At 42.3% G+C, this 27,034-nt stretch overlaps 1 protein-coding gene across 3 annotated transcripts; it reads right to left on the bottom strand.

Annotated features, from left to right (window-relative positions):
* Positions 1-9,151: 9,151 nt before the first annotated feature.
* On the bottom strand, positions 9,152-26,839 carry LOC139423042 (solute carrier family 12 member 9-like). 3 transcript variants are annotated; one of them, XM_071174635.1, is made up of 15 exons: positions 26,774-26,839; positions 26,452-26,598; positions 25,681-25,940; positions 25,331-25,465; positions 17,418-17,555; positions 16,925-17,224; positions 16,662-16,769; positions 15,922-16,033; positions 15,629-15,786; positions 15,435-15,517; positions 15,209-15,333; positions 14,801-14,993; positions 14,344-14,518; positions 11,640-11,786; positions 9,152-11,430 (listed from the first exon to the last, which is right to left on the bottom strand). In XM_071174635.1, the coding sequence occupies exons 3-15, from the start codon at positions 25,880-25,882 to the stop codon at positions 10,574-10,576; spliced, it is 2,733 nt and encodes a 910-aa protein (XP_071030736.1). In that variant the 5' UTR covers positions 25,883-25,940; positions 26,452-26,598; positions 26,774-26,839; the 3' UTR covers positions 9,152-10,573. The 3 variants fall into 3 exon arrangements, with proteins under 3 accessions (XP_071030736.1, XP_071030737.1, XP_071030735.1); XM_071174636.1 differs by having other exon boundaries at positions 26,452-26,570; XM_071174634.1 differs by lacking the exon at positions 26,774-26,839 and having other exon boundaries at positions 26,452-26,771.
* Between the last annotated feature and the right edge of the window lie 195 nt (positions 26,840-27,034).

Genomic DNA, 27,034 nt, shown 5'->3' with positions numbered 1-27,034 from the left:
GACTTGAAATGAAAGTTACTTGACATGGCCATTACATTTTCACTTTCACTTAGAACTAATTGGGTCTAATGCAGAGGGATCTTGCATTATTGTTCACTACGACACCACCATACTTTCTGAACCCTGTAATACATATATGACACCCTGACATTTATAAACTCTGGTAATTACAGTACATACAGTGTACATTTATTTCCTGTTGCTGTGAACATGAAAGTGCCATTTGCTCTTTCCATTAACTTTTAAAAGTGTAGTTGCACAAGAGAGAGAAAGGTTTTCAGGGTATTTATGTAAATCATAGGGTTTATTTTAATTTCCTGAGGTGCAGGAACACTCTCCGTGACAATAGAGTGATCAAATTAAGATATGACACCTGTAAAACTGAGGTGCCAGTAGCCCTGATATCAGTCTCTTTGTCGGCTTCTTTTAGGCTAATGTGCCAGTAAAAGCAATGCTGCTGGCTCCCTCTAGTGTTGTGTAGCGTCTACAGTCTGACTTTTATCAAATCAAATTGTATTTGTCACATGCGTCGAATTCAACTGGTGTAGATTGCACTGTGAAATGCTTGCTTACGAGCCCTTGCCAATGATGCAGAATGAAAAAATAATAATACAAAATAGTAACACGAGAAATCAAATTAAATACACAAGAATGGAGCTTTATACAGGAAGTACCAGTACCCGATCAATATGCATAGGTACAAGGTATTTGTGGTAGATACAGTGAGCCCCAAAAGTATTGGGACATTGAAAATGTTTTAGTTGTTCTGGCTCTGTACTCCAGCACTTTGGATTTTAAATGATACAATTTAATTTGAGGATATTTTTAATCTATATCAGGTGAACCGCTTAGAAATTACAACACTTTTTGTACATAGTCCCCCCATTTTAGGGGACCAAAACTATTGAGACAAATTCATTTGTAGTGTATTAAAGTAGTCAAAAGTTCAGTACTTGGTCCCATATTCCTAGTATGAAATGATTACATCAAGCTTGTGACTCTACAGACTTGTTGGATGCATTTGCTGTTTGTTTTGAATGAATAAATTGTGAATAATGATGAGTGAGAAAGTTAGGCATAAATGTCATAACCCCCCAAAAATGCTAACCTCCCCTGTTGTTGTAATGGTGAGAGGTTAGCATATCTTGGGGGTATGATATTTGTATGTCTAACATTCTCACTCATCATTATTCACAATTCATTACGGATTATCCCTAATCATGATAGCATCCGCATTAATAGAAAAATGTTTAGAAACATATTCTATTCTTATTTACACTAAAACTGAATCCAAAATTAACAAAACATTATTTAACATTTCTATTAGGCACAAAATAATCTGAAACACAACCTAAAACAAACAGCAAATGCAGTCACAAGCTTGATATAATCATTGCGTGCTAGGAATTTTTATTTTACTAGGCAAGTCAGTTAAGAACAAATTCTTATTTTCAATGACGGCCTAGGAACAGTGGGTTAACTGCCTGTTCAGGGGCAGAACGACAGATTTGTACCTTGTCAGCTCGGGGGTTTGAACTTCCAACGCTCTAACCAGTAGGCTACCCTGCCGCCCCGAATATGGGACCTACTAAACTTTTGATAACTTTAATACACATCAGTCAAGTTGTCATATCAAATCAAATTGTATTGGTCACATACACATATTTAGCAGATGTTATTGCAGGTGTAGCGAAATGCTTGTGCTCCTAGCTCCAATAGTGCAGTAGTATCTAAAACAATTCATAACAATACGCACAAATCTAAAAGTAAAGAATCTTAGATCGAGCAATGCCAGAGTGGCATTGACAAAAAATCTGTAGAATAGAATACAGTATATACATATGAGATGAGTGAAGCAGTATGTAAACATTATTCAAGTGACCAGTGATTCCATGTCTATGTACATAGGGCAGCAGCCTGGAATGTGCAGGGTTGCATTACCAGCTGGCAGCCGGCTAGTGATGTCTATTTAACAGTCTGATGGCCTTGAGATAGAAGCTGTTTTTCAGTCTCTTGGTCCCAGTACTTTTGGTCCCCTAAAATGAGGGGACTATGTATCAAAAGTGCTCTAATTTCTAAACGGTTCAGCCGATATGGACGAAAATACCCTCAATCGTGATCCCTTGATTTTTGTCAAGTTCATGCAGTCGACATGTATGTGCAAGTCGGACAGTTCTGATCCCCATAGTACAACACACTTTTAAAGGCGGTGACCAACAATGTTCCCTGATTTGACAAAAGTGATCTGCTCGAACACACCCATTATGTACAAATTAATGTGATATTTAAGTCTCTCTCTCTCTCTCACATATTTTCAGTTTGTGAGTGTGTGAAATGGAGGTTGGAGACATCTTTATATTTTCCCCAAGATGGCGTAGCAGTCAGACGTGTGTTTGTCTTATCCTGTGTCTTATCCTGTGTAAATAGTCGTTTTTTCATATATATTTTAATCTCACTTTTTATCTACGAACTAAATATACTTTCCTGCAACCCGCCTCACCCAAGGTGGTACGGATCTGCTATTGCTATTCCTTATAACTGGAACCTCCATCAGGAGCTAGCCAGCTAACTAGCTATTAGTCTTCGTTAGCCACGGCTAGCGGTCTTCACCGTTAGCTCGGACAGCAGCCAGCTTTAGCTCGGACAATACCTGCTAGTCTGCACAGCGTGATATCAACCCCGAGCATATCGGACTGCTTCTCTCTACCACATCCCCAGATTCCTGCCGCTCTGGATCATTACACCGGACCATCGCAGCTAGCTAGCTGCAACCGAGTGGCTACTGTTAGCTAACGCCTCTGTCCCGAAGCAAGCACCAGTTAGCCTCAAGCTAGGCCCATATACCAGCTAATTCTTCGGCTACAATGCCTCTTTGGCCAATTGGCCTGGACTCTTTATTGTCGACACGGAGCCCCGCCAATCCGTTTCGCCTTGTCTGACAACATAATCGTCCAATGTGGTTTCAACAGGCTTTTCCGTTGCGATGTCACCGAAGGCCCATCTGCTAGCCCCGGACCGCTAGCTTTCTGAACGCCGTGTCTCCCACTCACCTAGCGTAGTAGTGACTACAGAACTGCTCCCTGACTTACCTATTGCTGCTCATTGGACACTATGATCACACGGCTACACAGCTGATGCTCCCTGGACTGTTTCAATAACACGGTACCTCATTTTGCTTATCTATCAGCCCCAGCCTCGAACTCAGGTCCTGTATGTACCTAACTGACCTGCTCTGCCCATTCATCGCCATTTACCAGTTGTTGTCTTAGCTCTCCCGATCAACACCTGTGACTGTCACCACCGATAAATCCACTATAATTGATCATTTCAATAAGCATTTTTCCACGGCTGGCCATGCTTTCCACCTGGCTACCCCTACCCCGGTCAACAGCACTAGACCCCCCATAGCAACTCGCCCAAGCCTTCCCCATTTCTCCTTCTCCCAAATCCAGTCAGCTGATGTTCTGAAAGAGCTGCAAAATCTGGACCCCTACAAATCAGCCAGGCTAGACAATCTGGACCCTTTCTTTCTAAAAATGATCTGCCGAAATTGTTACAACCCCTATTACTAGCCTGTTCAACCTCTCTTTCGTGTCGTCTGAGGTTCCCAAAGATTGGAAAGAAGCTGCGGTCCTCCCCCTCTTCAAAGGGGGGGGACACTCTTGATCCAAACTGCTACAGACCTATATCTATCCTACTCTGCCTTTCTAAGGTCTTCGAAAGCCAAGTCAACAAACAGATTACCGACCATACCTTCTCCGCTATGCAATCTGGTTTCAGAGCTGGTCATGGGTGCACAGCAGCCACGCTCAAGGTCCTAAACGATATCTTAACCGCCATCAATAATAAACAATACTGTGCAGCCGTATTCATTGACCTGGCCAAGGCTTTCGACTCTGTCAATCACCACATCCTCATCGGCAGAATCGATAGCCTTGATTTCTCAAATGATTGCCTCGCCTGGTTCACCAACTACTCTGATAGAGTTCAGTGTGTCAAATCGGAGGGCCTGTTGTCCGGGCCTCTGGCAGTCTCTATGGGGGTGGCACAGGGTTCAATTCTTGGACCGACTCTCTTCTCTGTAAACATCAATGAAGTCGCTCTTGCTGCTGGTGAGTCTCTGATCCACCTCTACGCAGACGACACCATTCTGTATACTTCTGGCCCTACTTCTGGCCCTCCAGAAAAGCTTCAATGCCATTCAACTCTCCTTCCGTAGCCTCCAATTGCTCTTAAATACAAGTAAAACTAAATGCATGCTCTTTGTAGTTGTCCACATATTCTAGGTGTCTGGTTAGACTGTAAACTCTCCTTCCAGACTCACATCAAACATCTCCAATCCAAAGTTAAATCTAGAATTGGCTTCCTATTTCGCAACAAAGCATCCTTCACTCATGCTGCCAAATATACCCTTGTAAAACTGACCATCCTACCAATCCTCGACTTCGGCGATGTCATTTACAAAATAGCCTCCCAAACCCTACTCAATAAATTGGATGCAGTCTATCACAGTGCCATCCAAAGCTCCATATACTACCCACCACTGCAACCTGCATGCTCTCGTTGGCTGGCCCTCGCTTCATACTCGTCGCCAAACCCACTGCTCCAGGTCATATACAAGACCCTGCTAAGTAAAGTTCCCCCTTATCTCAGCTCGCTGGTCACCATAGTAGCACCCACCTGTTGCACACGCTCCAGCAGGGATATCTCTCAGGTCACCTCCAAAACCAATTCTTCCTTTGGTCACCTCTCCTTCCAGTTCTCTGCTGCCAATGACTGGAACAAACTACAAAAATCTCTGAAACTGGAAACACTTATCTCCCTCACTAGCTTTAAGCACCAGCTGTCAGAGCAGCTCACAGATTACTGCACCTGTACATAGCCCACCTATAATTTAGCCCAAACAACTACCTCTCCCCCTACTGTATTTATTTATTTTGCTCCTTTGCACCCCATTATTTCTCTCTACTTTGCACATTATTCCACTGCAAATCTACCATTCCAGTGTTTTACTTGCTATATTGTATTTACTTTGCCACCATGGCCTTTTTTTGCCTTTACCTCTCTTATCTCACCTCATTTGCTCACATTGTATATAGACTTATTTTCCGACTGTATTATTGACTGTATGTTTGTTTTACTCCATGTGTAACTCTGTGTTGTTGTATGTGTCGAACTGCTTTGCTTTATCTTGGCCAAGTCGCAATTGTAAATGAGAACTTGTTCTCAACTTTCCTACCTGGTTAAATAAAGGTGAAATAAATCAAAGAAAAATTGCTTTATGCCTCTCTCTAATGTCAATATGCCTTGTCTACTGCTGTCTTGGTTAGTTCTTATTGTTTTATTTCACTGTAGAGCCCTCAGTCCCGCTCAACATGCCTTAGATAGCACTTTTGTCCCACCCCCCACACATGCGGAGACCTCACCTGGCTTAACTGGTGCCTCCAAAGACGAAACCTCTCTCATCGTCACTCAACGCCTAGGTTTACCTCCCTGTACTCACATCCTACCATATCCTTGTCTGTACATTATGCCCTGAATCTATTCTACCACGCCCAGAAATCTGCTCCTTATATTCTCTGTTCCCAATGCACTAGACGACCAGTTCTTAGCCGTACCCTTATCCTACTCCTCCTCTGTTCCTCTGGTGATGTCGAGGTTAACCCCTGTAGCCCCCAGTACCACACCTATTCCCCAGGCGCTCTCATTTGTTGACTTTTGTAACCGTAAAAGCTTTGGTTTCATGCATGTTAACATCAGAAGCCTCCTCCCTAAGTTTGTTTTATTCACTGCTTTAGCACACTCCGCCAACCCTGATGTCCTAGCCGTGTCTGAATCCTGGCTCAGGAAGGCCACCAAAAATTCTGACATTTCCATCCCCAACTACAACAATTTCCATCAAGATAGAACTGCCGAATGGGGAGGAGTTGCAATCTACTGCAGAGATAGTCAGAGTTGTGTCATGCTATCCAGGTCTGTGCCCAAACAATTTGAGCTTCTACTTTTAAAAATTCACCTTTCCAGAAATAAGTCTCTCACTGTTGCCACTTGTTATAGACCCCAATCAGTCCTCAGCTGTGCCCTGGACACCATATGTGAATTGATTGCCACCCATTTATCTTCAGAGTGCGTACTGTTAGATGACCTAAACTGGGATATGCTTAACACCCCGGCCGTCCTACAATCTAAGATAGATGCCCTTAATCTCACAAAAATTATCAAGGAACCTACCAGGTACAACCCTAAATCCGTAAACACGGGCACCCTGATAGATATCATCCTGACCAACATGCCCTCTAAATACAACTGTGCTGTCTCCAGGATCTCAGCAATCACTGCCTCATTGCCTGCCTCCGTAATGGGTCCCCGGTAATTTGTAGATCTTTCAGTCGGCAGCCATCTGCACTGTCGAACAAGACCGTTCACTTCGCCTAGCCGAGTTCTGCTAGGACCATACTAAACCTAGTATGCAGACGCCTTAACCCCTACACTTACCCTTAACCATAACCCGTACCTAACTCTAACCCTCCCCTTAACCATTTTAAATGTAAACTTCAACGACGTGATGTCAGAGTTGGACATTCCAAGGACCCCGGATAGCAGGACCCGACCGTTAGACCGATGACGTGTTTCTGCACATGAGCTTAAATAGGGTGGCAGGTAGCCTCACAGTTAGAAGGGCAAGCCAGAAACCGGAGGGTTGCCAGTTTGAATTACGGGTCCGACAGGGAAAAAAATATATCAGGAAGTGAGCTGGAAACCGGAGGGTTGCTGGTATCAAATCTTAGATTTGTCTGCTATTATACCCTTGAGTAAGGCACTTAACCCCGAACAACAACAACTCCCAGGGTGTCCAATGTAGCAGCCCCTCGCACTGCTCCAAAACCTGTCTTTCGGATCTGTTAGGTTAAAAACGGAAGTCACATTTTGGTTGAAGACCTTATGTGCAATTGACCAATAAAGTGATCTTAAACATTGCCTACAAGTGTGAGCTAAGATTTATATTGAAGAAGCAGTTTCCCCTTCCCTTTTTCCAGTGTTACGTTACAGCCTCAATCCAAAATTGATTAAATAAATCCTAATCCTAATTAATCTACATACAATAGCCCATAATGAAAAAGTGAAAAGTTTTTTTTAATAAAAATTTTTAAAAAATTATTCAAAATAAAAAACATGAATACCTGGTGCATCCTGAATACCAGGTGCATCCTGTTTCCATTGATCATCCTTGAGATGTTTCTACAACTTGATTGGAGTCCACCTGTGGTAAATTCAACTGATTGGACATGATTTGGAAAGGCACACACCTGTCTATATAAGCTCCCACAGTTGACAGTACATGTCAGAGCAAAAACCAAGCAATGAGGTCGAAGGTATTGTCCATAGAGCTCCAAGACAGGATTGTGTCGAGGCATAGATCTGGGGAAGGGTACACAAACATTTATGTAGCATTCAAGGTTCCCAAGAACACAGTTGCCTCCATCATTCTTAAATGGAAAAAGTTTGGAACCACCAAGACTCTTCCTAGAGCTGGCCGCCCGGCAAAACTGAGCAATCGGGGGAGAAGGGGCTTGGTCAGGGAGGTGACCAAGAACTCGATGGTCACTCTGACAAAGCTCCAGAGTTCCTCTGTGGCGATGGGAGAACCATCCAGAAGGACAACCATCTCTGCAGCACTCCACCAATCAGGACTTCATGGTAGTGGCCAAACGGAAGCCACTTCTCAGTAAAAGGCACATGACAGCCTGCTTGGAGTTTACCATAAGGCACCTGAAGGACTCTCAGACCATGAGAAACAAGATTCTCTGGTCTGATGAAACCAAGATTGAACTCTTTGCCTGAATGCCAAGCATCACGTCTGGAGGAAACCTGACACCGTCCCTATGGTGAAGCATGGTGGAGGCAGCATCATACTGTGGGATGTTTTTCAGCGGCATGGACTGGGAGACTAGTCAGGATTGAGGGAAAGATGAACAGAGCAAAAATAACTGTGCAGCGACGCTCCCCACCAACTTGACAGAGCTTGAGAGGATCTGCAGAGAAGAATAGGAGAAACTCACCCAAATACAGGTGTGCCAAGCTTGTAGCATTATTCCCAAGAAGACTGGAGGCTGAAATTGCTGCCAACGGTGTTTCAACAAAGTACTGAGTAAAGGGTCTGAATACTTATGTAAATTTTATGCAACCTCATTTGCACTCATTAGTCCTCTTTTCTGGCAGAAGCTTCACACAGTAGGAAGATTGGCTGTGCCTATCAGGGAAGAATATCGACAGAGCAATGTGCTGTGGGATGGCAAAGATATTTACAATCACACAATAGCCTAAATGCATATACTGTACATTCTGCTGGCTCCGTTTTGGCTTAAGTAACAAACAGTATACAGTAGTTTGATTGGACTATGAGTTGATAAGAGTTCCTACCTGAAGAGTGCAAGTGAGACAGCCACTGGTGTTTCTGGAAAGACCCACTGTCTTTCCATATCGTGTGCAATCAATTGACTTTACCACAGGTGTAAAAACATCCCAAGGATGATCAATGGAAACAGGATGCACCTGAGCTCAATTTCAAGTCTCATAGCAAAGCGTCTGAATACTTATGTAAATAAGGTATGTTTTATTTTTATAAATTAACACATCTGTTTTTGCTTTTATGGGGTATTGTGTGTGTGTAGGTTGAGGCACTTTCTTTATCCATTTTAGAATAAGGCTTTAAAGTAAAAAAATGTGGAAAAAGGGGTCTAACTACTCTCAGAATGCCCTGTATGTGGTGCTTTTACTTCATGTTCTGTACTTGCATTGACTGCCATTGAAATATATTGGTAATAGGAAGACTGTAAAGTTGATATTGTGATGTAGCCTAAACAAGCTGACCCCAAATCTATCATGTCTTGTCCTGACCTATATAGCCTGAGTGAAGCAGAGAATGATCTGTGGGTAATCACTTCCAAAGCTTGTATTCTGCCTGGATACAGATGCAACTCTCAAACAGCTCAAATAAACTTCTATACTACACATTCTAGCTATATACTGGAGTAATATACCGATAGGGATATAGACTACAACCAAACTGGACTGTTGAAAATGTGCATGTTCTGTGGTTGATTTGGTCTTTTAATATAGTACCACTTCTGATATCAACCGTCACAAGTCATTTTTGTGATCTTGAAATGTTTTAATAAAAAAGACAAATTACTATTGTATATTACGAACCCATTCACAAATTACTGTCATATTTGTTACGGTTTCCTCGAGACATATGTTACTCAGTATGTTATACGTTGTCTATTCTTATTTTTGAATAATGTATGTCCTGCAGAACTAGCTTGTGGCCTATCTGGCACTCAATGAGATATCCACAGACGCTGGAGAACAGTCTGTGTCACACAACGAGAGAACAGTACATGGATTCTGCGCAGTCAGAAACATATAGTAACTTCAGTACTCTTTATAGTCCTATTTCTGCTTAAAGCACAAAAGTCCCATAATTCTAGGTAAATGTAGAAGCTTTCACATAGCGCCTAATACATGCTTCAATTAGTATTTAAAAATAGCTTGCATGAATACAAAACGCCTTGCAGTAACTCCGTAACATTCTGTTTCCTACGTCTGTACATAAGAAAAGCACAACAGAAGAATTCAAATACTTTCCCCAAGTAATAAATGAACGGAATGCGCCTTAGCATTTGGCATAAAGTTGATACATAAAAAAATTGGACAAAATAAATTAACAATTGATATTTAATCTGCCTGTTAGTGCCTTGGTGGTTGTGTAACATTACATAATATTGTCAAGCATTAGGGACTCTAGTTAGGAGTTAGGATCTAGTTAGGAGCGGGGTCAGGAACTTTGAACTCATGTTCCATCATGGACCAGATAATAGTCCAGAAAAGCAGCATTTCAAGCATGACCAATTAATGAATGACCTAAAATCCTAAGAGCTCATGTGGTCCAGACAGTCGTGAGCTCTCCCAAACTGGGTCACAATCTGAAGAGGAATATGCTGGGAAAAGGGGTCAATGGAAAGAGAATGTGTTCAACATCAAATAAAAGAACACAAAATTCTAGTTTTCATAGCAAGTAAACATATGTAGCCTTTTCTCCATTTCAGAATCCAGAGTTGGAACTCAACTCTTCTTCTACTCCATTAAATTACAGTATGAACAAATAAATATACACAGTGTACAAACCATGTCAGACTGACCAGGTGAATCCAGGTGAAAGCTATGATCCCTTATTGAGGTCACTTGTTAAATCCATTTAAATCAGTGTAGATGAAAGGGAGGAGACAGCTTAAAGAAGGATTTTTTTACTGTGACTGACTAGGTGCCAAATGTGTTCATTAATGAAATTAGTAGATGTGTAAATGAGTTACATTACAAGATGTGACACTATGTGCCTACAGAACAGAGCTATACTAATAGGTCCTGTTGTGTAGCGTGCCTATGTGTTTATTGTCTAACACATACATCATGTACCTCATATGTTAAGCATTCAACAGACTGCCCTTTCTATTATGTTCAGGATTGAGTTAGCTACATGATATATTGATCCCATAAACACACAGTGACACACTCAAAGCTCAGTGCACGTGACTGGGGTGAGACCATGAATCAAGAGGGTTGGGCCTAAACCGTGAGTCACAGCTTCCAACTGACTAAGGTATTGTTGTGATTGGCCAGAGTGAGTAGGGGGGCGTGGTAAATACAGAAAGCGGACAGCAGCCTGAGCACTGTGCTCCATCAGCAGGCAGTTGACTGCAGACAAGAAGTCCTCTGAGAGGGCTGGGGCCGGCCTCGTCAGGCCCAGCTCCCCCAGCTCTGTGTCCTGTGTCTGTTTCTGTCCGTATAGCTGCACCACAGAGTCCCAAGGCACTATCTTGATGGAGGCCCTGATCCTCAGCTTCCTCAACAGCTCCCGGAAGGTCTCCTCTTTAACCACCCAGCCCTGGTCGCTTGACTCTGCCTCCACACACAGAAATATTCTCATTCTGGCATGGCGCCATCTGCTGGCCATGTTGAGGACACACGCCATCTGCAGCAGGAAAAGGCTGCACACGTCAACAGAGGCTGCTGAGGTGCTGCCCGGACGCAGCAGGTTGAGGGGCCACACGTCGATGATCCTCTCAGCCCCGTCCATCTTGGTCCCCATGCTCTCCCCCTGCAGCTGGAAGAAGTAGCGGCCCAGACACACGTTCTTACTCATCTTGATGGCATCAGAGATGATTCCCACATACTCCTCTGGCGTGAGCCAGCGTGGGCTCTCCACATGGCGGACTGGAGGGAAGTGGGCTTGCAGAGAGGGCAGATCTACACCAAAATCATCCCCTCCGGCCTCTTCTGACTCATAGAAGGCAGGGTCTTGGAGGAAGTAGTCCTCAGGGGTGCAACTGTCGTAGAACCCCAAGACCAGAGTGTTGGGCTTCATGCCGCCTTGAAGAGGTAAAGAGTGGAGGAGGATAATCAAATGGATTAAAGAATACATTGCTTGACGGGTTAAACTGTTTTATGTTCCATTTTCCAAAAAGTAATATTATTTTTAATACAGTATGTCATCGCTCTTTACGACACAGTTGTGTGTGAAGAGGAGGAAAACAACAAACAATGATCCAGAATGGTAAATAGGAGGTTGTGTGACTCACCCAGGCCAGTGATGCGCAGCAGATGCTGTGTGCCCTGCCTCACAGAGGAGGACAGAGTCAGGTCCACAAAGGCCTTCACCCCCAGCTTATCCACCAGACTCAGCCAGAAGTTATACTGCTGCTGGACAGGGTCAGAGGGCAGGGTGTCTGAAACAGAAGAGAGGCTGGAATGCCTGGATTCCCAAACAAGAGCAGAGCCAAACTAGTTTCCTTTAATTTTCTATGGGGTCTGAAATGATTGACACACTTGATAAAGATGAGCAAAAATGACTGAATAAAACAAATAATTCATATTCCTACACTGAGTATACAAAACACCTCTTTCCATGACATAGACTGACCAGGTAAATCCAGGTGAAAACTATGATCCCTTATTGATGTCACTATTGGAGTCATATTTTAAGATATTACAAGGGTCATTTATACAGCTGAAACTTGTTTTAAATGCAAACAAAACACATTTTATGATTTTTAATAGGGGAAAAAAGTTGGTTGAAAATACACTTGCACTTACAAGCTTAGGTGGTTTTCGAATTAATCAGGTCTCTGCATATAAATACTTAGGGATATGGTTGGATGATAAACTGCCTTTTAAAATGCATATTGATGAACTTTGTAAACGGCTAAAAATCAAGCTAGGCTTCCTCTATAGAAACAGGACATGTTTGTCCTCTATAAATAAAAGACAAATTGTGCAAGCTACTTTTATGTCTGTTATAGATTATGGGGATATTATTTACATGCATTCTACGGCATCAACACTTAAATTGCTGGATGCTACTTGTTTATCATTGCGCACTTAGGTTTATTACGGGTGCTAGCTACAGTACTAACCACTGTGTTCTATATAAAAATGTGGGTTGGACTTCGCTGTCCGTGAGACGAGAACAACATGCTCTCGTGTTTTTCTATAAAGCACTTCATCATCACTCAATATGAGTATATTAGAATTATAATTCCTAAAACCAGGTCTCAAGCATGGATTATTCTTGAGGCCCATGGGATTTCCACAGAGTTGGGTATGGCTGCCTTTTCCTGTTACGCTCCTTGCCCATGGAATAGCCTGCAGACTAAAGTTAAACTTGAGACTCTTGTCCTCCTTGCCCATTTTAAACATTTATTGGAGGATTTTTATTTTTGTATTGCTTGTAACTGTTTCAGGTAATACAAGTTCTTATGCTGTTAGGGGAATAACCTGTGTAAATGTAATAATCTGTTTGTCTTGTTTAGTTTCTTAATCATTGTACCTAAACTGTATGTGTAAACATAGGGCCCAGCTGTAAAAGAGACCTTGGTCTCAGTCTGTGTTCCTCGTTGAAATAAAGGTATAATAACTTGTTAAATCCCATTCAAATCATTGTAGATGAAGGGGAGATAGGTTAAATAAGGATTTTTAAACCTCAAGACAATTGAGACATGGATTGTGTATGTGTGCCATTCAGAGGGTGAATGGGCATGATAACAGATTTAAGTGCCTTTGAACAGGGTATGATAGTAGGTGCCAGGAGCACCGGTTTGTGTCAAGGACTGAAATGCTGCTGGATTTTTGATGCTCAACAGTTTCCTGTGTGTATGAAGAATGGTCCACCACCCAAAGGACATCAGCAAATTTGACACAACTGTGGGAAGCATTGGAGTCAACATGGGGCAGCATCCCTGTGGAACATTTCCGACACCTTGTAGAGTCCATGCCCTGACAAATTGAGGCTGTTCTGAGGGCAAAAGGAGTTCCTAATATTTGGTATACACTCTTTACATTTTATGCTCCCCAGAAAATTGGTAAATTATAGTATTTTAAACTAATGCAATTGCTCATATGGTAGGGGTCAATATGATTGACACCACTTTTTTCAATGCCTGACCTTGTGACCTTTTCAATTAGCCTTTTCTCAAAATGTGTTATGAGCTGGAGAACACTTGGGAAGTGATCTTAGACCATTCCTCCATATAGAATCCTTCCAGATCATTGTTATCCTTCGTCTGTGCTTATGGACTCCCCTCTTCAATTTCAACCACAGGTTTCCAATGGGTTTCAAGTCTGGCGACTGAAAAGGCCATGGCAAAATGTTGATTTTGTGGTCAATTAACAATTTCTTTGTTAGGTACTGATGTGTGCTCTGGGTTATTGTCGTGCTGGAAGATCCGCAAGCGGTCAAGGTTCAGCCTCTGTCCTGGTACTGGGTAAAGTTTATGATGCCATTGACCCTGACAAGGGCCCCACAACCACATTTTAAAGTAGATATGGGTTTCTTTTCTGCTTATGCATTCTTATTATGAAGCCAAACCCACCACTAGTGTGCATGGCCTAAAAGCTCGATTTTTATGTCATCTGACTGTTTCCAATCCAAGTGCCAATGTCATTTAGCAAACTCCAGGTGTTTACATTTGTTGGATAACATAAAAATAGAGCAGCTCTTAGCATTAGTATAGAATATTTTTTTGGAGCATACAAAATCCAGTTTTTGGAGCATACAATATAGCTCAGTATTTGAACTATTTATTTTATACAGTATGTGTTGCACATCTTTTAGCAAGGGTGTCAATCATTTTGGACCCCAGAAATATCACACTCAGATTACTCCTTTTGTAATCAAATAGTGGAAGCTTTAGGTTTCATGCAGTCATACAAATTACAAGCATTTATTGTAAGAATCATATTATACCACTGGTACCAGAACCCCAGTCACCGTCCCTATAATGTTACCCAGATATCCCAGCTTCACGTGTCCCAGCACAAACAGGCCGCCCTTCTTCAGCTGATTGACAAAGTTGATGAGCTGGCAGGAGGAGCGAGGGTTGGCCACCATCAACAACACCTGGGGCCTCCAGAACTTCACATGGTCCTTCCTCACGTCCAGCATCAGCAGATACTTACGCACCTACAGGAGAGGGGGAATGGGGGAAAGTAGATTCAAAGCACCAAGAATGATAGCGGTGACACACCACAGGGTCCTGTTTAGTGGGGAACACCATAGCAAAATATTTTGCATCAGAAAACCTACATCTGTTTTCTAAACTGAAAACCTTCAGATAGTTCTTCACCGTTTCAAAATGTTTCCTCCCTGCTGAACATGACCCAGGAACTGGCCCATGAGCGCATGTTTGCTTTGGTACAAGTATATGCGTGTGGTGTGTGTGCGCACGTCGCCATGTGTGGGTACCTGATGGAAGATGAGAGCCTGGCTGATGTATCCCCAACTGCTGGTGGGTGATCTGTAGTGCAGGAAGAGCAACAGCAGCAAGAGGAGGATGATGCTGGCTGAAGAGTAGACAGGATTAATGACAAACATCATCACCAGACAGCTCACAATGCCCAGCAGACATGTGTGCCAGGAGAACACCTGGAAGGTGGGCCTGGGGAGATAGAATGGCAAGGGAAACCGGGGAAAGGTGAAAGACAGGTAAAAACTAGACTGGACAATGATGGTCAAAAGAATTCCAGATAAACGCTACTTCACTAAGGACAACGACATCCAAACACAAAAAGAGGAACATCAGCGCAAGGTCATTGTCTTCTTTTTTTATTTTATTTTATCGGATTGTACAGCATGATACTAGGATCTGATTACCTGAAGTTGGGGGCCGATGCCCATTCCAGAGCCAGACAGGCCAAGTCGACAGCAGCATAGGCCAGCAGGTAGAACACGGTCACAAGGCCAGCTATTGCATTAAGTTGGCCTGCAAACACCACACACTACAACACAGTCACACCAAAGACACTGTCTCAGAGCCTGTTTAAAATGCCAAAAGTAGCACTCCACAGCTCAATACAATACACCCATGTCCTCTCATCACCTGTGCCAACCCCCAGGTGTACAGCACTGCCACCCATGGGTTACCAGAGCTGGAAGTGATAGCAGCAGGAGCCAATGGAAAACCTATGGGTAACATCAACATTACATCAACATTATGCTCCTTATTCTGTGTCAGGCCAAAACATGTCCTTTACTCTGTTACTCTTTGCGAAACAATTTCAACAACATCCTTACCAAACAGCTGGTCCAGTGCAAGGGCATGGAGGATCCGGGACGCCCCAATCAGAGAGCACATGGCTGCTGATAGGGCGGAACAGTAGATCCCAATGGTTACAAATGGCGGCCAGATGTTTATACGCTGGAAGAACCCGTAATCCTGAACCAACAGGGTCCTAAACAAAATACATTAATTAGTTAAATATTTGAAAGTATATAGTAGCTACAGTATGATGAATAGTCGGGCAGTCAATTATGAGCAAATTAGGGATGACAGAGTTCCCACCACTCCCAGCCTCATCCATTCAGACCTTTCACATGTGGAGCTGGCCAGGATGAAGAGCAGGACATAGACTATGCAGGTGTAGAGGACTGCAATAATGGTGCCTTTGGGAATGGCAGCACTGGGGTTCTTCAGCTCTCCTACAGAGAACAGATTAAGGGAAAGATAGTTGAACATGTCAAGTTTGAGTCTGTATGTGAAGCTTAATAAGATGTTATCTAACGGAGCTAAAATATTCCATTACCTTTAGTCAGAATGCATATGGCACAGGTAAAGTAACAGCTACACTGAGGCTACAAAATTTAAGAACTGCTCTTTCCATGACAGACTGACCAGGTTAATCCAGGTGTGATCCATTATTGAGGTCACTTGTTAAATCCACTTAAATCAGTGTAGATGAAGGGAAGGGGACAGCTTAAAGATTGACTTTCAAGGTTGTGTATGTGTGCCATTCAGAGGGTGAATGGGAAAGACAAAAGATTTAAGCGCCTTTGAACAGCGTATGATAGTAGGTGCCAGGTGCACCAGTTTGTGTCAACAACTGCAACACTGCTGGGTTTCACCCTCAACAGTTTCCCGTCTGTATCAAGAATGGTCCACCATCCAAAGGACATCCTGCCAACTTGACACAACTGTGGGAAGCATTGGAGTCAACATAGGCCAGCATCCCTGTGGAATACTTTAGACACCTTGTAGAGTCTATGCCCTAACGAATTGAGGCTGTTCTGAGGGCAAAAGGGGGGGGTATATGATGCGTGTGGAGAGTACCTGACATGTTGGCTCCGGCCATGATTCCGGTACAGCTGGTGAACATGACAGCGAACACGGAAGCGAATGACATTTCTTTACCGGTGCTATAGTCCACAGTGTAGCTCGCTGAAGAGGAAAAAGAGGAAGAACACTGTTGCTATAACAGCTCTCTTTCAAACCATAAAACTAACAACTCTATACATGTACAGTTTCACCTCCCCATCAAGGCTTACTATGCCTATAATGCATCTGAAATATGACCCCAGCCAGACAGTACTCACAGCCCAGGTTGTCCCTCAGTGTTGTGCCGTTGAAGCCTGTGTAGCTGGCATTGTAGGTGAGGGTATGGTTGCCAGGGCCCTGGTGGGAGATGAGGAAGTTTAGGGGCGTGGTCAGCGCCAGGGGGCTGATGTAGATGGACAGCAAGGAGATGGTCACCACCAGCAGGATGAGAAAGGAGGTGCGGGCGAAGATGTGGGCGCCCACTAGGCACACCAACAGAACCAGCAGGAGAACTATGGAAGAGTACAGCACTGTGTACCAGTATCCCTGGGGAAGCACCCGCAATGCAGAGGAGGACGCTAGAGTGGGAGGTGGACAAAGAGGACAAGATAAAACACTGGTGGAATGACTCATTTGAATGCATGTGGCACCAACATTCTAAGAAATATTATATAGAATTTGTTTTCAGCAGAAGTACAAAATCTTGGCATGCATGCTTGGAATTTTAAGTATTAGGGCTTAAACTAGTAATTATAGAATGTCAAGACTAACCTGAATCCTGACCAAATATGTCAAGTATGGCCTCTACCAGACCAAGCACATACACTCCACACGCGCACACCTTGGCAAGGAAGAACATGAGGCCAATGCTTCCTCCAAACTCTGGGCCCAACGATCGACTGATCATGACTGGCAGACATTAGGTCAAGGGGTTAAATATCACTGATCTGGTGTGCTTCATTAATAAAGGTTAGCAAAGTCACTCTGCTCAGCTGGTTAAATCACATGATGCACACCAGCTGTTGTCATCAGTGTATTCAGATTCTGTAATCCAAAACACTTATCTATCTTTTTGACTACAAAACATAAACACCCGCTGGCACTATGATGATGTTAGGGTGGTTCTGGACATGATGAATATGGGGTTGAAAATTGATTAAATTTCCCATTAGAGATATAAGGGCTAGAATTGTCTAAAAAATTATGTGGCATCAAGTTTGAATAGTAAGAACTTTTAAAAACTTCACTCATACTTCAGACCAATACACATTTGCAAAATACAATACCTTCAGAATGTATTCACACCTGTTGACTTTTTCGACATTGTTGTGTTACAGCCTGAATTTAAAATGGATTATATTGAGATTTGTTTTGTCACTGGCTACACACAATACCCCATAATGTCAAAGTGAAATTGTTTTTAGAAATGTTTACAAATGAATAAAAACTGAAAAGCTGAAATGTCTTGAGTCAATAAGTATTCAACCCCTTTGTTAGAGCAGTTCAGGAGTAAAAATTAGCTTAACAAAATAAGTTGCATGGACTGTGTGCAATAAGTGTTTAACGTATTTTTTTATGACTGCCTCATCTCTGTACCCCACACATACAGATAATTGTAAGGTCCCTCTGTCGAGTAGTGAATTTCAAACACAGATTCAACCACAAAGACCAGGGTGGCTTTACAAGGCCTCGCAAAGGGCACCTATTGGTAGATGCAAAAAAAAAAAAAAAAAAAGCAGACATTGAATATCCCTTTGAGAATGGTGAAGTTACACCTAGTTACACCTCAATACACCTAGTTACTACATAGATAAGGTCCCTACAAAGGTACAAGGCCCTCCTTTCAGCAAATCTGATCACGACTCCATTTTGCTCCTCACTTACTATAGGTAGAAACTCAAAACAGGAAGTACCCATGCTAAGGACTATTCAACGCTGGTCTGACCAATCGGAATCCACGCTTCAAGATTGTTTTGATCACGCAGACTGGGATATGTTCCAGGTAGTCTCCGAGAACAATTTTGACGAATGCACTGACGGTGACTGAGTTGTACCCACTGTGACTAATAAAACGTACCCCAACCAGAAACCGTGGAGAGTTTGCAGCATTCACACAAAACTGAAAGCTCGAACCATCATATTTAACCATGGCAAGGTGACTGGGAATATGGCTGAATACAAACAGTGTAGTTATTCCCTCTGTAAGGCAATCAAACAGGCAAAACGTCAGTATAGAGACAAAGTGGAGTTGCAATTTCAATGGCTCAAACCTGAAACATATATGTGGCAGGGTCTACAGAAAATCACGGACTACAAAGGGACACCGAAATCTTGCTTCCGGACAAGTGAACACCGTCGCCCGCTTTGAGGATAACAGTGCCACCGACGAGGCCCGCTAACAAGGACTGTGGGCTCTCCTTCTCCGTGGCCGACGTGAGTAAGACATTTAAGCGTGTTAACCCTCGCAAGGCTGCCGGCCCAGATGGCATCCCTAGCCGTGTCCTCAGAGCATGCACAGACCAACTGGCTGGAGTGTTTACAAACATATTCAATCTCTCCATTTCCCAGTCTAGGGTCCCCACATGCTTCAAGATGTCCACCATTGTTCCTGTACCCAAGAAAGCTGTTCCTGTACCCCGTAGCACTCACTTGCCATCATGAAGTGATTTGAGAGACTAGTCAAGGATCATATCACCTTACCTGCTACCCTAGACCCACTTCAATTTGCTTACCACCCCAATAGATCCACAGACGATGCAATCGCAATCACACTACACACTGCCCTGTCCCATCTGGACAAGAGGAATACCTATGTAAGAATGCTGTTCATTGACTATAGCTCAGTATTCAACATCATAGTACTCATCATTAAGCTTCATCATTAAGCTTGAGACCCTGGGTCTCCACTCCGCTGATCCTTAACACTGGGGCCCCACAAGGGTGCGTTCTCAGCCCCCTCCTGTACTTCCTGTTCACCTACGACTGTGTGGCCATGCACACCTCCAACTCAAATCATCAAGTTTGCAGACGACACAACAGTGGTAGGCTTGATTACCAACAACGACGAGACAGCCTAGAGGGAGGTGAGGGCCCTCGGAGTGTGGTGTCAGGAAAATAACATCTTACTCAATGTCAGCAAAACAAAAGAGATGATCATGGACTTCAGGAAACAGCAAAGGGAACACCCCTCTATCCACAATGACAGGACAGCAGTGGAGAAGGTGGAAATGTAAGTTCCTCTGTGTTCATATCACAGACAATCTGAAATGGTCCACACAGACAGTGTGTTGAAGGCGGTGCAACAGAGCCTCTTCAACCTCAGGAGGCTGAAAAAAATGTGGCTTGTCACAAAAAACCCTCACTGACTTTTACAGGTGCACAATTGAGAGCATCCTGTCGGGCTGTATCACCGCCTGGTATGGCAACTGCACCGCCCACAACCTCAAGGCTCTCCAGAGGGTTGTGCTGTCCGCACAACACATCACCGGGGGCAAACTACCCACCCTCCAGGACACCTACAACACCTGATGTCACAGGAAGGCAAAAAGATTATCAAGGACAATAACCCCCCGAGCCTGTTCCCCCCCGCTTCCATCCAGAAGGTGAGGTCAGTACAGATGCATCAAAGCTGAAAAACAGCTTCTATCGCAAGGCCATCAGATTGTTAGACAACCATCACTAGCACAGAGTTGCTGCCTACCTACAGACTTGATATAATTGGCCACGTTAATAAATGGAATACTAGTCACTTTAATAATGCCACGTTAAGAATGTTTACATATCTAACATTACTCATCTCATATGTATATAATGTAATGTATTCTTCACTATCCTTTCTTTACTATCTATTGCATCTTAGCCGCTCTGTCACTGCTCATCCATATATTTTATACCTATATATTCTTATCCCATTCCTTTACTAGATTGTGTGTATTAGGTTTTGTTGTGGAATTGTTAGATATTACCTGTTAGATACTGCTGCATTGTCGGATCTAGAAGCATAAGCATTTTGCTACACTCGCAATAACATCTACTAACCATATGCATGTGACCAATAACATTTTATTTTATTTGATACACCTGGCTATGAGCGGAGCCTTGTCTGGCAGAAAAACAGTTTGTTCAGCCTCATTTATTGCCTTAAAAAAAAAAAAACATAGCTAATATAGCCAACTTTCTTAATAAACAAATGTGGTTTCTACTGACAATTGAGATGTACAAACTATGTCAGCAGGGGACAACAAGCAGATAAGAGGCAATCCGTAATTTCGATTAAGACAATGAGCGAGCTAGGACGGACGTAGTCAATATAACTATTTGTTCAGCACTTTTGAAATGTACAGCGACAGAATTCAGAACATGGGCCGTTCTTACAGTGTTCTCCCTGTACACAAAGTCAGAGCCGTAGGATAAATAAAGGTGGAATATAAGCAGACAATGAAAGCTATTACAATATTCGATGATGACATTTCTCACAAACAGGTTGTAGGCTACATGTACACCACCAAGTCAGAACAGTAGGTGAAATGAAGAGGTGAAAATAGACCAAATTATTAGGGTGAGGCACAAGGGATACGAATAGTTTACTACACAACATACACTTTACTTTGTATTACTTTCTTAACTACAGTATACATATCTCCCTGACATATTACATCATTTTTGCAGCAGCATACAAGACATTTTTGGACTCAACTTGTTGTGCTGTGCTCACTTGAAAAGGAAGGTGGTGTGGCGGTCCTTCGTGGGCAAATTTTGTCATCATAGTCTGGCACTCTCTGGATTTATGGTGCTTTCAAGACAACTTGGAACTCTGAGAAAAAAAGTTGAACCATGATGATGTCAATGATCTTCAGGTCGTAGCTCTATAAAGAAGCCCGGGTTCCGATTCACAATTCCGAGTTGGATGAAAAATCAAAACATATTTTCCCAGTTGTAGCTCGTTTTTCCCCGAGTTCCCAGTTGTCTTGAACTCACTAAAGTCAAACTTTGCAATTCCGAGTTAACAGTTGTTTTGAGCGCATCACAAATCATGCTTAATTGACAGCATGGCCAATGTTGAATGTTTATAATAGGAAAATATACCCTTAATCCTTGATTTGGGACAACACAGCCACTCCACTGTGAAAAGCTGGCTAATGATTGCGGCTCAACGCTGTCGTGGAAATTTCCTCTATTTACCAAATCATGAGCGCAAACCACACACAAGTCAGAGTTAGTTATCAAAGTCCATCTTTAATTATATGAGCTCTATCACAACCCTGTGACTCTCAGATCAATTCAGTGTCTATCAATGAATTCTCTGAGAGCCCCTTACACATTGCAGCTGAGATCCTTTAATAGCAAAAAACACACATAGACAGCATAGACATAATAAATTGTTCAGCTTTGTCTCCTTACTCAAACCCAGAACCATAAACCAATCCTCCATATCAACAGGCATATATCAAATCCATCCTATCTTGGCAAGATCACAGAGACACACTGATTGGCACACAGACATTGTGGAGCCAAGAGATACACGCTTGACCTCTCCCCGGCCCAAATAACTTAGTCTTGACAGAGAACAGATACTGCAACCCTGCCACAGTATTATACAACAATAACATTCTGATGAGAAGTAATTTACAAACATATGAATATAAAACATCTTACCTATGTTACCACCTAATTCTGATTATTCCCCAACAACGCTCCGTATTTTCTGCTGGCTTGCCCCACCACCACAGAAAGCACTGAGCTAGGCTGAAACACCTGCATGTTGGAGCTGCCTTACTCAGAAAACAAAAAAGAGACCATGTTTGCATGCAGGCATGTTAACTATTATATATTTGTATTTGTTTTACATTGTTGGCAAACTGATGTGTAACACGTATTAATGTCAAAAGAACATGCAAAACAGGCAAGACCCCAAACATTTATTATTATTTATTTTTTTAACAAAAAATGTGGGCCTATAACAGAGCCCCACCTGCCCTGAAAGACGGGTCGCCACTGCTCATCTCATATGTATATACTGAAATCTATCCAACTGTATCTTAGTCTATGCCGCTCTGACATTGCTCGCCCAAATATGTATATATTCTTAAATCCATTCCTTTACTTTAGATGTGTGTACTGTGAAATTGTTAGATATTGCGGTTAGATATCACTGCACTGTCAGAGCTAGAAACACAAGCATTTCGCTACACCTGCAATAACATCTGCTAAACACATGTACGTGATAAATAAAATGTGATTTTAATTTGATTTACAGGCATCCTTCCTAACTCAGTTGCCAGAAAGGAAGGAAACCGCTCATGGATTTCACTGTAAGTCCAAATGGTGACTAAAACAGTTACAGAGTTGAATGGCTGTGACAGGAGAAAACTGAGGATGGATCAACAACATTGTTGTTACGCAACAATACTAACCTACTTGACAGAGTGAAAAGAAGGAAACCTGTACATAAAAATATTCAAAAACATACTTTAGTGCCTTGTTGCAAACAGGATGTAATACTGCAAAAAAAATGTGGCAAAGAAATTACGTTTTTGCACTGAATACAAAGTGTTATGTTTGGGCCAAATCCATACACTCTCCATATTTTCAAGCATAGTGGTGGCTGCATCATGTTTTGGGTATGCTTGTAATTGTTAAGGAATATGGAATTTTTCAGGGGAAAAAAATTAACAGAATGGAGCGAAGCACATGCAAAATCCTAGCGGAAAACCCGATTGAGTCTGCTTTCCATCAGACACTGGGAGATGAATTCACCTTTCAACAGGACAATAACCTAAAACAAAAGGCCAAAATCTACATGGGAGTTGCTTACGAAGAAGACAGTGAATGTACCTGAGTGACCAAGTTATAGTTTTGACATAAATCTGCTTGAAAATCTATGGCAAGACCTGAAAATGGTTGTTTAGCAATGATGGACAATGCATTTGACAGAGCATCAAATAATTTTGACAAGAATAAATGGGCAAATGTTGCACAATCCAGGTGTATAAAGCTCTTCGAGACGTACCCAGAAAGACTCACAGCTGAAATTGCTGCAAAGGTGCTTCTACAAAGTAGTAATTTTACTATATTGTAGAACAAATGTGAAGACATCAAAGTTATGAAATAACACATATGGAATCATGTAGTAAGCAAAAAGTGTTCAACAAATCAAAATATTTTAGATTCTTCAAAGTATCCACCCTCTGCCTTGATGACAGCTTTGCACACTCTTGGCATTCTCTCAACCAGGTTCACCTGGAATGCTTTTCCAACCGTCTTGAAGGAGTTCCCACATATGCTGAGCACTTGTTGGCTGCTTTTCCTTCACTCTGCGGTCCAACTCATCCTAAACCATCTCAATTGGGTTGAGGTCAGGTGATTGTGGAGGCCAGGTCATCAGATGAAGCACTCCATCACTATCCTTCTTGGTCAAATATCCCTTACACAGCCTGGAGGTGTGTTGGGTCATTGTCCTGTTGAAAAACAAATGATAGTCCCAATAAGACCAAACCAGATGGGATGGCGTATCGCTGCAGAATGCTGTGGTAGCCATGCTGGTTAAGTGTGCCTTGAATTGTAAATAAACCATAGACAGTGTCACCAGCAAAGCACACCCACACCATCACACCTCCTCCTCCATGCTTCGCATTGGGAACCACACATGTGGAGATCATCCGTTCACCTACTTCGCGTCTCACAAAGACACGGCGGTTGGAACCAAAAATCTCACATTTGGACTCATCAGACCAAAGGACAGATTTCCATCGGTCTAATGTCCTTTGCTCGTGTTTCTTTGCAGCAATTCGACCATGAAGGCCTGATTCACGGAGTCTCCTCTGAACAGTTGATGTTGAGATGTGTCTGTTACTAGAACTCTGAAGCATTTATTTGGGCTGCAATTTCTTAGGCCGATAACTCAAATGAACTTATCCTCTGCAGCAGAGGTAACTCTGGGTCTTCCTTTCCTGTGGCGGTCCTCATGAGAGCCAGTTTCATCATAGCACTTGATGTATTTTTGCAACTGCACTTGAAGAAACTTTCAAAGTTTTTGAAATTTTCCAGATTTACTGAACTGTCTTAAAGCAATGATGGACTGTCGTTTCTCTTTGCTTATTTGAGCTGTTCTTACCATAATATGGACTTGGTCTTTTACCAAATAGGGCTATCTTCTGTATACCACCCCTACCTTGTCAGAACACAACTGATTGGCTTAAATGCAAGATGGAAAGAAATTCCACAAATTAACAAGAAACACATGTTAATTGAAACGCATTCCAGGTGACTACCTCATGAAAATGTTTGAGAGAATGCCAAGAGTGTGCAAAGCTGTCATCAATGAAGAATCTCAAATATTTTTGGTTACTAAATGATTCCATGTGTTATTTTATAGTATTGATGTCTTTACTATTATTCTACAATGTAGAAAGTAGTAAAAATAAAAAACCTGGAATGAGTCGGTGTGTCCAAACTTTTGACTTGTACTGTATGTAAATTACATATTTCTGTAATTCATTTTTAATAAATTTGCAAACATTTATAAAAACATATAAACATATAAAATCAATTGAACCTATTTTGAATTCAGGCTTGAATTCAGGCTGTAACACAGCAAAATGTGGAATAAGTCAAGGGGTATGAATACTTTGAGGGCACTGTATATGTTTTTTTGTGGGGTGCGAAAGAACCAGAGTTAAGGATACAATAGGCCCCGCCTCCCTGCACAGCACCATTGGTGGAAATAGCACAGATGGATAAGATGGTGAGGGAGATAATGATGTAGGCTACAAGCAGCATCACAAGACCCTGCAAGAGCCCCGCATGACCAACCACAAATCCTATGGGGAAACATCATTATACAGTATTAGTATTGTTACAGGAACACAGTACAGTAGACTAATGCATTCACACATACACCTTCTTAAAAAGATCTATCATAGCTTGGAGCCAACAGCAGCTTGACCATCAACAAGCATCACTGTATGTTGCATGGTGAATAATTCCACATTCACAGCCTATATTTGTAATTGTCTGTCATCGACGCTGCACTCACCAGTTCTGAGGAAGAGGACTATGCTGAACATGGAGAGGACGGTGGGCACTATCACCCCGAAGAATGTGTTGAGTTTTCGGGGTACAGCATTAGGAGTGCTGGCCTCCCCAGTGCCCTCTGACCCCCCCATGCCACATACTGCTGTGTCTACAGACAGACCACACACCCCATGGGCGAGGAGGGGTGCGTGTTCATTAGACATGGCCTTCGGGAGAAGCCTATTGTATATTTAGATGGTCTAGACGTCCTTTTTTGTAACCCTGTTAAAATGTTGACATTCTTTGTATAAATTAGATCATAAAAATAAGTTGGTAACAAAACTGACAATTTGACAGATTCCTGAAAACACAGTATAGCTTTATATTTACGAAAAATAGTAGGTTCTGCAAACAAAACAATAACGGGAGGGGGGAGGGTTTTACATTGGAAAAACATCTTCCGACTACGATCCACCAGAAAAAAAAGTCAGGCATTCAAAATAAATAGCATACTTCAAAGACGCGCGAGTTAAAACACTTAACTACAACAAATCATGCAACATCAACATACATCATATTGCATTTGTTACAATTTAACAAGAGTTGAGTTTACGTTTCTTTCATGTATCCAAAAAGGGGAAGTGGAGCTGGGACACAGAACGGTTTTTGGTGAGGTCATTCAACAATTCAAACTCGCAATTCCGTACACTTGGTGTTTGACTGAAGATAACATTTTTGTTTACTTTGCAATCATGGCTATTGTAGCTATAGCCAGATGAAAACAGCCACTCACCTATTCTCCGTCAGTGGGAATAAGCGCGCGCACTTCCGGTTGTTAAACACTCACCGTCTGCATCTGGCTGCCTACTGTAGCCCACTGCTCCGTTATTTCAGTTTACAGCTGAATGATCTCTGCAAAGTAATATAAAAGCATACACAACTGTGCTTTGTTAGTTGATCTAACTAGATTAGAAAACTACTGGCTATAGTTAGCATAGGCTACAGATAAATTCTCCAATAGCTCATAAAAGGTAGAAATTATAATGCCGCAATCTGACCAGCTTTCATTCAAATCTACATGTGTATTCAACCTATTACAATGAACATTGACCTACTTGCACACATCTAGTTACTTGCTATTTGTTATGTGCTGGTCACGGGACAGTAAAAACTGTTCATGTGACTGCCAAAAAGGGGAGGGTGAAAATCTGTCTGTAGCTAGGTTTCCATCCAATTGGCGACAGATTTTCATGCGAATATTCTAAACTGCGCATAAAAACAATATGCTAATTTTCCCACCAGAGATGTATTTCTATCAAATTGATAGAACATGTGCGTGATGACGTTGTGCACATACAAATACCATGTGCGGTTAA

This window comes from Oncorhynchus clarkii, chromosome 12, assembly GCF_045791955.1.
Source record: "Oncorhynchus clarkii lewisi isolate Uvic-CL-2024 chromosome 12, UVic_Ocla_1.0, whole genome shotgun sequence".
Lineage (NCBI taxonomy): Eukaryota > Metazoa > Chordata > Actinopteri > Salmoniformes > Salmonidae > Oncorhynchus > Oncorhynchus clarkii.
This window is presented reverse-complemented; position numbering and strand designations above follow the sequence as displayed.

What these genes read in the sequence shown, in the direction of transcription:
- LOC139423042 (XM_071174635.1), bottom strand. Translation starts at nt 25,882, where the DNA reads ATGTCTAATGAACACGCACCCCTCCTCGCCCATGGGGTGTGTGGTCTG. An exon ending in GGCCGGAGCCAACATGTCAG is followed by an intron (nt 16,034 to 16,661) that starts GTACTCTCCACA and finishes TGTTCTCTGTAG; the next exon opens with GAGAGCTGAAGAACCCCAGT. An exon ending in CGTGAAGCTGGGATATCTGG is followed by an intron (nt 11,787 to 14,343) that starts GTAACATTATAG and finishes CTTCTGTTTCAG; the next exon opens with ACACCCTGCCCTCTGACCCT.